The sequence below is a fragment of the Amia ocellicauda genome, chromosome 20 (assembly GCF_036373705.1).
Source record: "Amia ocellicauda isolate fAmiCal2 chromosome 20, fAmiCal2.hap1, whole genome shotgun sequence".
NCBI lineage: Eukaryota > Metazoa > Chordata > Actinopteri > Amiiformes > Amiidae > Amia > Amia ocellicauda.
The window spans coordinates 24748833-24762795 of record NC_089869.1 but is presented as its reverse complement, the minus strand read 5'-3'; the positions used below and the strand labels follow the sequence as shown (position 1 = coordinate 24762795).

Genomic DNA, 13963 nt, shown 5'->3' with positions numbered 1-13963 from the left:
AAATAAGTTGCATCTGTTTGCCGTGTTTATTGGTGTTTTTTTAACCGGCTGTGCCGTCGCGCCCAATTAATGGGGAGGGTCTGGGTGGATTGGTAATCCCGGCGCTTACGCAACGCTGTGTTCCAGTTAAGGAGCATCCTTTCCCTCGCCAGCGACCCCGGCTCCGACTCCTGGAATTACGGGGCGGCGCGGCGGTGCGCTCCATTTTACTGCTGCTCTCCTGCTGGCGGTGCAGCTCGTTAACCGTGTTGTGTGATTAGCTGGCTTTTATAGAGAGGAGGATGAACTACATTTCAACCAGAGTACCAGAGGCTGATTCCGCAGTTCTCCCCTCAGCGATGGCCGGACGGAGATGCCCATCCTGCCCGGGGCCTCCCGTAGCGCGCCAGGAGTGGCAACTCCGTCCGGTGTGGCATCACGGGGACGGGCAGGATTGGCAAGCACCGGAGCGCAGTGGTTTGCCCTGCCATCTGCCGACTGCAGTCCTGTGTGAATTGAGCTGTGTAGGCAGACGAGTTCAGAAGTGTGTCACTACCACTCCTCCGCAGACGTGTTCAGAAGTATTCCCTGCTTAACCAGGAGTTATAAACGGGATGTAGCCATGAAAAGTATTTGTTTATATTTTATTTCTCTTTCAGCATGGGTAGAGAGAGAGAGCGAGAGAGAGCTCAGAACCACTTAACTCATTCAAATTAACAGCAGCATCCTGTTTTCACATATTTGGCATGAAGTTGCTAGTAAATGACTTTGTGCTGCTGCAGCCTGCCAGCTCCCCCCCGGCCCTCCTCCACCTCCCTCGCTCCAGAGGGTCTCGGGGGGGGGGGGGGGGACGGGTCGGAGGAGTGCGGCGCGGGGCCGGGCGGCCTTCCAGGGAGTCGTTCCCGACACCTCTCGCCTCCCGATGACACCGTGGGGCCGACTGGACGGGCCCTCGAGCAGCACGCGGGGCCCGGGGGTTTCCACAGCTCCGCACGTCAATCGGGGCCTTCACTGACGCCGCTAATGAATTCTCTACATCCGCTGTCAGACGTTCAGATCTGAGAGGATTCCGCAGCCCGGCCTGTCTGCCAAAACGTGTGCGTTACAGGCTGGAGCGACTGTGTGTGTGCATCTCTCGGAGTGTGTGTGACTGTGTGTGTGTGTCTCTGAGTGCATGTGTGCGCGCCTCTCTCTCTGAGTGTTTGTGTGTGTCTCTGTCTCTGAGTGTGCGTGTGTGTCTCTGAGTGTGTGTGTTGTATTTGAATCTCCACTATGAAGTGCATGACTTTATTGATTCAGTTCAGTAACTCAGAGCTGTGGCCCGATGGAGCGGCAGTGTCTCCTGCGGCGCACGGGCGGGTTGTGTGTTTGAAGCGCTGTGTGTTCCTTTAGCTGGCCTGGGTCCTCACATGTAAACTGGAGGACAGTCTCTGTTTGGTGCCCCCCGGCACAGCTGCGCCATTCGATTGTCTCCTGTCTGTCCGGTACCCCTCTCTAAACATACTGATCGGGTCTGAGGGAAGGAGACCTGTTTCTGATCCGGACTGAGAGCAGGTGCTGCCCTGAGCTGCTGCTCCTCTCCTCTCGCAGGCCACTGCTGCTGGCTTGATCGTGTGTAGCCCGTGCGCCTCCGAACCCAGCGCTCGGGTGCCGTGTCACGCACAGGGCTGCTCTTGCTGTTGCTCTTGCGTGCGTCTCTCCGCTCTAGCCCAGTGACTGCGCCGGTAGCATTTGCATCTGAGGGCTGCATGCATTCCCTGCGCCTCTCCGGCCGTGACATCCTGACCCTGCGTTTGCTAATGCGAGCCACGTGTGCTAGCCCTGCGACTGGAGAGAGGAGTGTGGAGACGCCGGGCAGCTTCACGTTGGCCTGGCTCCTCGACCCCTCTCTCGTGACATTAATCACAGACCCGTGTCCCTCTTAAGAGAGCCCCCCGAAACACGGTGCACCCCGCAGACATGCACCTGCTGCCGGAGAACAGGGAGCTTTCATCTCGAGGGGTGAACATCTGAGAGTGTTTTGGGAGCCATGCCGATTAGCAGCCATTACCTTGACGGCTCGTCTGGCATATTTTCACTGCACGTCTCGTTAGTAAGGGTGATGTTAGCGTGTCTTGTCCGGGGGGCAGTGGCACGCTGTATCGACATGCCAGTCTTAGATGGCATGCCGCGGAGCGGTTGGGGGTCAGGCCTCGATCCCCTCTGGTGCATGGGGGGCTGTAACCCTCACTGTACGCACTCCTGCGTCCAGATGGTGGCCTGTCTTTGCATTCAACTCAGGTCAATTTTCATTGGTTGTAACGCTCTCCAGGAACAGGTCAGCACTGGACAGAACATTAAAACAAGAATTCATGTCTTGAATTCCCCGACATATTCTTCAGAAAGCCTCTCTCGTTATAAAGCAGCTCATTATGCCCGTGAAATGTCCTATTTTAAGATCTCGCATGATGATATACCTTCTCAAAACAAGCTGAATAAACCGGCTCGCCTTGGTCTCAATAAGTACATTAATCTTGAAATGCAAATGTTAAGATTAATAAGAGAATCACACTTGCTCAGATTTGCATTGTTTCAAGTGAACACCCTGTGGAAAGTGCACAATTTTGCGTGTCTGTGGAGGGGCGTCTGGCTCAGGGAAATGTTGGGCTGCATCAGTTTTTTATGAGTTATTCAATACTCAGTGTTTTGCACACCTGGTCACCGATTCACCGCCGGCTCAGAAAGGCAGAGGCTCAGTCCACAGCACTCTTAATCCGACCCAGATGGACTGGCCACAACAATAGGTACCGGGTTTCTCCCCGGCCTTTTATGTTGTCCGCGGGTCGCGTTTGAAGTAACGGATACGCAGACCCTGTACGGTGGGGAGCCCCTCGAAGGGAGAACAGCATCTCCCAGAAATACGAGCTCTGAATTAATTTAACTTGATTTGTCATAAAAGCCTTTGAGGCCCGAGCGGCCTGGCTTGCATTACCGCCGCCCCCCCTGGCCGAGAAGACGGAGGCGAGTCTGGGGGGACGGCATCTCGGCGTGAAGGGCCCGTGTTAATAACGCCAGTCTGCTGGATGTCAGTGTTGACACAGCCCCCGGTTACAGATGTGCCACCGACATTTGGAAGCCATTAATGCGCATCGTGTGCAGGCTACTGTGGCGGGGGGGTGCTGCCAGAGCTGTCGGGGGGGGGGGGGGGGAACGTTCAGGTCCCTCAGTCTCTCAGTAGGACATTCCCTTCAGACCTGGACTAAGCCTGGTTGCTCTCCTCTGAACTGCCTCTAGAGCAGCGATATCTTTCTTGAAGTGTGGAGCCCAGAACTGTCCACAGTATTCAGATGAGCTCTAACTAGTGCATTGTACAGTCTGAACATCACTGCCCTTGTTCTCAATTCTACACTTTTGACAATATACCCTAACATCCTGTTTCCCTCAGTCTCTCAGTAGGACATTCCCTTCAGACCTGGACTAAGCCTGGTTGCTCTCCTCTGAACTGCCTCTAGAGCAGCGATATCTTTCTTGAAGTGTGGAGCCCAGAACTGTCCACAGTATTCAGATGAGCTCTAACTAGTGCATTGTACAGTCTGAACATCACTGCCCTTGTTCTCAATTCTACACTTTTGACAATATACCCTAACATCCTGTTTGCCTTTTTTATTGCTTTCCCACATTGCATTCGTCTCCCTCCCCCTCTCTTGTGTCCTGTTCTGATGTCTCTCGCTCTCTCTCCCCCTCCCCCCCAGGCTGAGAGCACCCCCGACATGCCCGACTGTGGCTACGGCTCTTTCCACCAGCAGTACTGGCTGGATGGCCGCATCATCGCCGTGGGCGTCATCGACATCCTGCCCACCTGCGTATCCTCGGTGTACCTGTACTACGACCCCAGCTTCTCCAGCCTGTCCCTTGGCTCCTACTCCGCCCTCAGGTGAGTTGCCCCACCCTGGTGCCATTGCGGATGGGGGGCTGCCGGTTTCAGTGGTCCGTCCGTCCTCGAGTCTTTGAAATGATGCCCAGGGGAGTCAAAGACCAGCTCTGTCGACATTAGTACAGTACAGTCTATCGCAGCCGTGGCTTTGCTCTGCAGGGCTTTGCGGGCTCCTCCCCCAGCCTGGCTCGCTAACTCTATAACCTTGACAGAAACTTGTGCACAGACTCAAATATGCACAGTTACACACACACACGCACACCGAGCCATGAGTGTAACTCTAGAACATGAAAAGGCCTTTTGAAATATCCCCCAGCATGTGTGAGTGATCCTGGCTGAATATAATGTTTAGGGTTTCTGCGGCCGTCCCAGGGACGTTACCCGTCTCCTCCTACCCGTTCAAAGTGGATATAGAAGGAAGCTGTGTCCCGGTGCCAACAAGTAGAGCCCTGATTAAGACACTGAGTCAACACGCCTTGCTACAATAATATAATGTGAAAACCCATTTCCAATCCGCTTCAGTCATCAGAAACAGCGCTCCCTTGTAGCGCCGTCCAAGAGCAACACATCCAGAGCCGTGTGTGTGTGTAGGGCCCCGCTCTCGTACAGAGGGGCAGGGGGTCTCCTCAGTGTTTACACACGGCCCTGGTTTCTGTGTGATTGCGTCCCGGGCCCTATCATGCGTGTGTGGACCTGCTGTGTGTGAAAGCTGAGTGGGCCGGGCTGTGAGGTTGCCGACCCGGCTCTCGCCTCGCTCTCAGCACGGCCCGGTGCCGGTCCAGGAGGCAGTGTGTTGAGAAACAACACTGAAAGAGCGCGGTGTGGTGCAGCTCGGCTGGCATTGTGTGGGTGGACCCTGACAACTCTCTCCTCTCTCCTCTCTCCTCTCTATGAAGGTGTCTTAAAGTGGCCCTTGCACTGTAGAGCTGCTGTCCCGGTCCAGCTGCTCGGTGCTGCTTGGCCTGTTGTATGCTCAGAGTGTGAGGGGGACACCAGCCTGCATGTTAATGTTGACGAGAGACCTGCTGGGGGGGGTCTTGTCCTCCGTCTGAATTTCAGATCAGCCCCTTAATGAGCGTCGCTGTGGGATAATAGAGGCCTCAGGGATTTGTGAATGGCCCCTCACCTCCCTGCTCCCTCTCCATTCATATTCATTTCAATTCTCCGGCTGCTCTTGTTGGGGGGTGGGAATCCTGAAACCTGCCCTTTCCTGGAGCCGCGCTTTGGCAGAGCAGCGTTTTCTCTTCTCTTCTTCACGGCTATATTATAAGGGAGATAAAGAAAGGCAGAGAATGAATGGAAGCCCTAATGAAAGACAGAGCAATAAATAGCGAGTGGGGGGGTGACAGGAGAGGAGAAACAAAGCGCTCCACACCACGCTGCTGCCGAATGTAAAGTGCCTCCTCTGTGTCCCACAGGGAGATCGCCTTCACCCGGCAGCTGCACCAGCAGAGCCCCCAGCTGCGCTTCTACTACCTGGGCTTCTACATCCACTCCTGCCCCAAGATGCGGTACAAGGTAGGCAAGATGTCTGCCCCCTGGTCCCCTACCCAGCCTAGCACCATTAGAGAGCAGGGTCTCGCCAAAGTGTGCACGTACAGCTGCAGTGCCCTGGAAAAGGTCCATCTGTCACAACGTCCGTCCTCTCCCTCTCCCTCTGCCAGCGTCCGTCCTGTCTCTCTCTGCCTGTGTCCGTCCTCTCCCTCCGTCTCTGCCAGCGTCCGTTCTCTCCTTCTCCCTCTCCCTCTGCCAGCGTCCGTCCTCTCCCTCTCCCTCTGCCAGCGTCCGTCCTGTCTCTCTCTGCCTGTGTCTGTCCTCTCCCTCCGTCTCTGCCAGCGTCCGTTCTCTCCTTCTCCCTCTCCCTCTGCCAGCGTCCGTCCTCTCTCTCCCTCTGCCAGCATCCATCCTCTCCCTCTCCCTCTGTCTCTGTCAGCGTCTGTCCTCTCCCTCTCTCCCTCTTCCAGCGTCCGTCCTCTCCCTCTCCCTCTGCCAGCGTCCGTCCTGTCTCTCTCTGCCTGTGTCCGTCCTCTCCCTCTCTCCCTCTTCCAGCGTCCGTCCTCTCCCTCTCCCTCTGCCAGCGTCTGTCTGCTGTGTTTCTCCCTTTCCATGTGATCTGTGTGACCTGTATTTTCCTAGTCTCACCCTGAGACTGACACCTTCTTTGCAAGCGAGACACAGAGCGAAATCACAGCCCCAGTGCAGACTTACACACTGACATCTCCTCACATTTGGAAGCAATTACAGTGCGTGCGCAGTGTGTGTGTGTGTGCGCGTGTGTGTGTGCGCGTGTGTGTGTGCGCGTGTGTGTGTACAGTGTGTGTGTGTGTGTGTGTGTGTCTGTGTGTGTGCACAGTGCGCGTGTATGTGTGTGTGTGTGTATGTGCGCACGCGCAGTGTGCTTAGTGTGTATGTGTGTGAGAGAACGCGGAGAGGAGTGCTTTACTGCAGCTCTGTAACTGCTTCCAGGTTTCAGGGCTCTGGTTTCTCTGCCTGGGTCGTATGAAGCTTGCCGTGGCGCTGGGTTTGCAGTGGGAGTGTGGTGGGAGCAGTGTGGGAGAGGGGAGTCCAGCGGTGCTCCTGGTCTGTGTGCTCGGGCAGCAGAGGGCCTCGCTACGGCAGGCAGCGGGTGTTGAGACCGAGGCAGCCGGCAGGGAGGGCCTCAGGGCTGAGACAGTCCTGTACTGAGAGTATAAAGGAGCCATTGTGGCCGGCGCTCTGGATCAGCGCATTAAGCTGAGCCCTGTAAACAGACGTTTAAGGGTGCCAGGGAGACTCACATTTCCAGGCTTTGACACACACCTGATCTACATGCACACCCACACTGAAGCGTCCGCCGCGACAGCTGCTGGGGGGGCAGTTTCCCGTGTCACCGCACGTGACTGTGCTTTTGCGAGGAAAAACATAAAAATCATAAACCTCATTAATCAAACCGCCTTGTTATCCGAAGTGCCCAGCGGTGCGGTCTGGTGCTCCGAGGGGAAGCGCTGGGGCTGAGGATAGGGCATTGGGGGGGACCGGCCGACTGACAGGGCAGGAATGTACGGAAGTGATGGGAAAGCCATCTGGGGCCGTAGAAGCTGTTCCTAGTTGAGGGGGAGGTCAGTGACGGAGCCCCAGAGCAGAGGGACGGGGGGAGCAGGATGACACCGCTTCTTGTCAGCAGCCAGTTTTCAAAGTTCCGACTTCCTCTTGGTGCCGTCCCCCTCCACCCCTCTCACAGCTGTGCCAGAAACAGACTGGAGATCATCTGGACCAGGGAGCCGCGTCCCAAACAGCCCCTCCTCCATCCTGGTGCTTCTGTCTTCTGCTCCTTCTCTCTCTCCTCTCTCTCCTCTCTCTCTTGCTATCTCCTCTCTTGCTCTCTCTCTCTCTCCCTCTCTCTCAGCTCAGTAGAGACATCGCTCTGGGAGTGGCACTGACATGCTCTTTAAGGGACTCGGGCAGAAAGGACAGCCTTTGTCTGCTTGTTAAAAAGTGAATAATTAAAAAGGGACAAAAGGGGCACGGGGGAGGGACTCTGCTGCAATGTTATCCTCGGGGGGGGGACAGCACTTTGGTTACCGGCGCTCCCTCAGCGGCACGGCTGCTATTCAGTTACTCCTGTGTGCCGCACAGCCGGGGCAGGAGGGTCGTGTGGTTCTCACCGCCGGGCAAGCGGAGCTAAGGGCGCCTGTCCCCCCCCCCCCAGACAGCCCCGGTGTGTGAAGCCCCGCCAAACACTGCGGCAGCCCCTCAGGTCTCCCGAAACCCATCGGTCTGCTCACATGCAAACCACAGGACTCAGAGGGCCTGTGCTTTTTCTAATAATGATCTGGACTCTGGGATAGTTAGCAAACTTGTCAAATTTGCAGATGATACTAATATAGGCGGCTCAGCAGATACAATCTCAGCAGCACAGGCTATTCAAAGGGACTTAGATAAAATTCAGTTGTGGGCGACACCTGGCAGATTAAATTCAATGTGGACAAGTGCAAGGTATTGCATGCAGGTAACAAAAATGTCCACTGTAATGACACGATGGGAGGAATTGAACTGGATGAAGCATCGCATGAGAAAGACCTAGGAGTCTATGTGGACTCCTCACTTTCTCCATCCAAACAATGTGGGGAAGCAATAAAAAAGGCAAACATGATGCTGGGGTATATTGTCAAAAGTGTAGAATTGAGAACAAGGGCAGTGATGTTCAGACTGTACAATGCACTAGTTAGAGCTCATCTGGATACTGTGGACTGTTCTGGGCTCCACACTTCAAGAAAGACATCGCTGCTCTAGAGGCAGTTCAGAGGAGAGCAACCAGACTTATTCCAGGTCTGAAGGGAACGTCCTACTGAGAGATGAGGAACTGAACCTTTTCACCCTGGAACAGAGGAGACTACGTGGGGATGTCTTTATTTGCCCTAGTGTCTCCTCTCTGTCCGACTCTGATGGGGTAACACTGGGGAGGCAGCGGCCACCAGCGGTTTTTAATGCGAGTTGCAGCGCAGACTGACTGTCTCTCCTCTGGTGAGAGTGCAGTTTTAAAGCCCCCAGTTTCCCGGGGTGGTCGCCATGGTTCTTTTTGCTCTTCCTCCCTGCCAGCGCTGGTTCTGAGCCGCAGAACCACCTCTGACCAGTTAGATGCATTAACTCAGCCGTCCTCTCGTCAGATCTTCCTCCTGACAGGAAGCGTTTAAAACTCTTCTCTCCAATGAAGAGTGTATCCAGTGTTTATTTATGTTTGTGTGTATTGAGTGATTAAGTGATTTCAGTTGAAGACAGCATCAATCAATCAATCAGTGTGTTTAATAGTGCTGTACTGGTTCTGTTACTCAGCTAAAAGGGGAATCGTTTGCCCACAGGCTGGTACTGGTCTGCAGCTCTAGAGCGTGTCTCAGCCCCAGAGCTGATGTGGGTCCAGGCAGCTCCCAGACTGGACTGGATCAACAGAACCATGAACTGGACCTGTAGATGATGTGACGTCCGCATGGCTAATGAATCAGGCTAATGAATTGACTAAGGGCTCGGGAGAGTCTGCTGCTGTGGCCCCTGTTTACAAACCGTTTTCTAGGGAAATGACGTTCTCTGCTGGTGGCCCGATCGCTGGTCAGTCTGTTGTGTAATAATATACATAAAAGAAAGGAAGTGGAAGTCAGTGCTGGAGTTCCCCTGCAGAGGACAGAGATCTCTGTACACCGTGAGAGTGTGTGTTCATCACGGAGCTCGGAGCTCGGCGTGAGAAGCGTGCGTCAGCCACGAGTGTGAATGAATTCGAGCCCTTAAGAGTCTGTGCTGCCACAGCTGTCATATCGCGGTCATGGAAAATACAGTTCATCCACGGGCTGGGCGGGATATGTCCTCAGCAGCCGCCAGCCATCCACATGATGCTCGGGGGGGCCCTAATCGTGTCAGTTTGTGACCTCTCCCCAGCCGGCGTTTCTCAGGCGTGCGTCTGTGAGGCCGGCCTCTTCTGGGGCCCTTCATTCGCTCGTAAACTGCGCTTCACTATGGTGTAATTTAGACGGAAGAGGCTTGTGAGGCTCGGGGTGAAAGAGAAGCCAGAATAAATCTTCTTAATTCGCCAGAGACGCAGCGACGGGAAGAGAGCCGTTCATCTTCCCAGCACTTCTGAGGTTGACCAGATCGATCTTCCTCCACCAAGGCGCTTCGCAGGGTGGCTGTCAGAGCCGGATCCCTCCTCTCCCCATCTCTCCTCCTGATAAGAGTTGATCCCTCGCTTCCTGTGCGAGAAGGACAGGCGTGTGCTGCGATACACCGCCTCTTGCTGCCCGTTCTCTTGCTTTACTTAAGTAATTACCCCATAAAAATAACCCCCTCACCCACCTTGGGCCGGCCCGGCCCAGGCTTTAGTTTCTGTTGGGGGAAGTGCAGGGGGAGATCAGGACAGCGCCTCTGCTCCACACGCAGCCCCCCGCTCCCTCCTGCTCTGTACGCGCCCCCCGCTCTCTCTACGGTGTCAGTGCTCTGGGGAACACATAGCTCTGCAGGAAGAGCGATGTTTCAATGACTCATGTTCGCCTGGAACGACACACTGAGTCGGTCTGGGTGCCGGTCGGGGCCGCTGTTGTAGTGAGTGCAGGGGGCAGCTGCCCATCGTTCCTGACCTTGTGTGTGCGTTTCTCTTTTTGCCATGTAGCCCTTCGCTCTGAGCACGTGCAGTGTGGCTGCGACTGGTCAGAGCCCGAAGCATTACCGGGCTGCGGGTGTTTAATAAAGCAGCAGGACTTCTATAGGACCGTGGGAGAGGACCGGTGGTGTGAGAGAGAGCCCATCACCTCCCCTCCTCAGTCTCCGACCTCTTGTGTCTGGTTGTGCATCCCTCCCCAGACACGCCAGTGACCCTTGACCCTCGACCCCAAGCTCGCACCATGGCATCGAACCTGGCCTGCGTTCCGGAGAGCACAGTGTGCAGTGCCGCTCCTCAGACAAGTGCGTGGCTCCTGGCACCGCACCGCACCGCACCGCACCGCACTGTGACAGGACCCTCCCCCGAGAATTGTGCCCCAATTTCGGAGCAGCAGCGAAGGAGACCCGGACCTTGAGCCCTCCCGAGATCACGGGCTTGTGATTCTGATTGTCACATGAGACTTTTTAAAACTTGTTTTTTTAAATGTGGTTGTTCTTTGCTGCTCCAGATGCTCCAGACCCTTTGACGGCAGCAGGAATGTCGAGCCTTGCCAGCGATGGCAGCAGACTCGTAGTGGGTTCTGCCGAGGGGCACCGGAGCAGCACGGTGAAAAACAAGCCCACGGACCCGGGGGCCCCGATTCCCCCCCGTGTGGGTGTCGGTGCCTCTGGCCTCGCCCTGACCCTGCGTCGCCCCCTTGCAGACAGCGGTGGGTGGGCCTGGGGGTTTTATAGGCTGAGAGGGTTGGCAGCAGCCGGGCTGTTGGCACTGTCCCTGTGAAGAGGGGGGGGGCTCAGAGTATGCAGCGCGGCTCTGCCTCCCCCGTCACCGCCAGCCCCCGGAGACCGCCGCCTCACCGCTAATATCGACTCTCTTTACCTGGAGGGCAATGCATGGCAGAAGCAACAGGCCTGTGCTCTCTCTCTCCCTTCGTCACTTCCTCCCTCTCTCCTTTACTCTCTTCCTCCCCCTTTTCTTCTGGCTGCCGAGCTTATTGATGTTTTATATACGACGCTCCTGCTCCATTAAACAAAAAATAAAAAAAGCCTTGGTTTTATTTTATGGGATACGAGTCTAAAAATATAACACCCAGATGTTTTCAATTACTGTTTATTCTTTACTCTGTGGCCCCTGGGTGAGACTGAGAGAGCACAGAGCCCAATACCAGATACAGATGGGACTGAATTGGAGATCCAATGGCTTCTTGCAGGGAAGGAATCCTCTCCGCTGTTCCCGTATGGAAATCCCAATCCTGCTGTCGGCCTGTCAGTCAGGAGGGAGGCGGGGGTCATGTGACTGAGAGTGGCCCTCTGAGGTCACTGTGCGCTGCATGGGGGAGTAGAGGGTGATGACCTCCTGACACGCCCTGGCCGCACAGTATCGGTGTAACCACAGAGCCGTGGGGCCACGGGAGAGAGGAGTGCACAGATTTGCGGTGAAGCCTCTGTAATTGAACACCAGGCAAACCACGGCTGGTGCAGAGACACTGCACCGCAGCCCCTCGCGACACCATGCTGTTTATTTATCTGGAGTTACTCGGGGGGGTGCTGCTGTGGGTGCTAATGGTTTACACGGCCCCCCCACTCCGCGGCGGCTCTGGCTTATTTCTGTTTGCTGCCAGCCTCCCCACTTTCCCCGCTAATGGCTTCGGTGCATCCTAAATGTGGGAACTTTTACAACCCCAGATGCTAATTTAGTCCAGATTTGATGGCTGGGGCGGGGAGGCGTGCAGATGGTCGCACAGCCGCCTATGCAGGGAGTGCAGAGTGGAGGAGGACGTCACACACACACACACGTATGCAGTGCGTCCTCTTCTGCATACCCTGGCAGATGGGCCACTGCGCTAGCTCTTGGATTGTTCCCCATGCGATCTGGCGCGCCTGCAGCCAGTTTGTGTAACACTTAATAACGTCATGGTGGAAAGACAAACATTTTACCGCATTCGCTGCAGCCCCCGCGGTGCAGGTGTCGGTGCCAGGCTGCCAGGCCTGCGCGGTCACACTCTGCCACAGCCGGAGCGAGCAAACCTGTAAATCGCACTAGATGAGAAGGGTTGCTGTGCTGTGCGGGGCTGTCATGCTGTGTGCTTTGGCAAAAAATAGTCACAGACAGTTTTAAAGAGGGGAGAAGAAAAACACGGAGATTGAAAACGGAATCAAAACGCACTGAAAACTCAAAGTTGAAGAAAAGAAAGCGAATAAGAGGGGCTCAGAACTCACCGGCCCACCACTGTGGGAGACCATGCCCAGGCCGGCGGTCGGCCCAGTCGGTCGGTGCCACATGCCCCGTCATCAGGCCAGATCCTGCGGAGAGCTCTGCCGTGTTCACCCTGCCTTCAGAGCCCCTGTCAGGCCTGTATTTCTCGGCGGCTGATTAACACTGGCTCCCCGTGCCAACCGGGCCTGCCTCCCAAGCCAAGTGTGCGCTGGGGGCCTCTGCAGGGGCCCGGCTCAGGCAGGGAGCACAGGATTAGCGATGCAGGTGGAGCGTGTGTCTGCAGATCCCTGGTGCTGAACCGCCGGGGGAGGAGAAGGAGCCATGTGGCTGTTGACTGAGAGTCCCGTCTCTGCGCTGTGTGCCACACTGGTGTGGCGCTCATGCATCATGGTAACTGTGATGTTACAGTAGCCTTAGACTTGGCTTTGCTTCCGAGCCGGGCCCAGGATGTAGGCTGCGCTGCACGGAGCTGCCCGCCCAGTTCCATATAACTGAGCACTGCGGATTGTGCAACGGTTATCTTCTCAAGCGCCTCAGGGTAATCATGCCTGTGGCGACATGAATCTGCACCGCGGCCCTGAGAGCGTTCTACTGCCTGCATCGTCTTCACATCACTTCTTTTCTTTCTTCATATGCATATACATATAAATCAATCAATCCATCCATCCGTGCCAAACACCAGATCAGTCAAAGGTTATGTAAACTGCTTTCCTGCTGAAGAATGTGTTCGCAGATCCCAGGGAACCGTCATATTTTCCATCGGGCGCGAGTTCACAGCGCAACACTTCACTGGCGTTCCTGGCCGGCTGGCTGCCGTCCAGCCCCCTGTCCGTGGGGAGCCCCCCGGGACTGCTCCCCTCCTGGCCTCGGAGGGCAGGGCGGCCAGGCTGTGCCGTGCTGTAAACCCAAGGGACAGAGGGTGCCACGTTTCTCTCTCTCTCTCTCTCCTTTAGTTCTGCCCTAAATGCGTGTCTTACAGAGCAGCGGTGTTGGGCAGTCCGATGGTGGGCAATGTGCATCTCGGTTTGATTAATGGAGACCATGACGGAAGAATAATGGAATAATGAACTGGTGTTTCTGTTAGTGCTGGAGAGAGCTAGTTGTTTGACCACAGTGTCAGAAACATCTGCGCCGAGGCGTGCAAGCTGTGCTGAGAGAGACCAGGATTGGGCCCGAGGCCGTGGGCTCATTTCTGCACAACGGAGATGTGGCTTTGAGCCTTTGCGTTTGTGTTGTTGGTAAATTTTCGCTTTCCGCTGGTGGTGTTCAGGGGAACAGAATACCTGAAAGAAATGTTCCCTCTTTTTATGCTTGTGTGTATTGAGTTTTACAGTCTCAAATGTGCAGAAGTAGAGGTAGTTTAGTTTGCTTTCACTCCAGACGGCTGAAGTGTGTTGATCGAAAGCAACGCTCCAGTGAACAGCTGTCTCTGATCCTCGGGAGCTCGGGATCGGCGTGGCACCAGCTTCCCAGCCGCACTGCCAACCTGGCGTCCTGCTGCGCCGTGCGGTCAGACTCCTGCACTGATGAGCAGCCAGTTACGTTCTCTGTTGACTTTAAAATAAATGGATGTATGAGATCCTTGTGGAAATCTTTGCGAAGCGCTCCGCAGCCCAGTGGCGGATGGAGAGGTCTGCTGAGGCGAGAGTCTGCCGGTGGGCCTGGTCTGGGGCCCACAGTGTCGTCACGTTCTCTCGCCAGCCAGTGTGTGGCAACGCAGGGAGAGCACG

The 13963-nt window shown here is 55.6% G+C and overlaps 1 protein-coding gene across 6 annotated transcripts in view; it reads left to right on the top strand.

The window, feature by feature from the left end:
* The window catches only part of ate1 (arginyltransferase 1), a 50730-nt gene that overhangs the window by 22164 nt on the left and 14603 nt on the right, over positions 1-13963 (top strand). For all 6 annotated transcript variants that reach the window (XM_066693827.1, XM_066693825.1, XM_066693824.1 and 3 more), the window contains 2 exons: positions 3711-3892; positions 5311-5410. In XM_066693827.1, coding sequence (XP_066549924.1) covers positions 3711-3892; positions 5311-5410 — 282 coding nt within the window. The remainder of the gene's footprint in view (positions 1-3710; positions 3893-5310; positions 5411-13963) is intronic.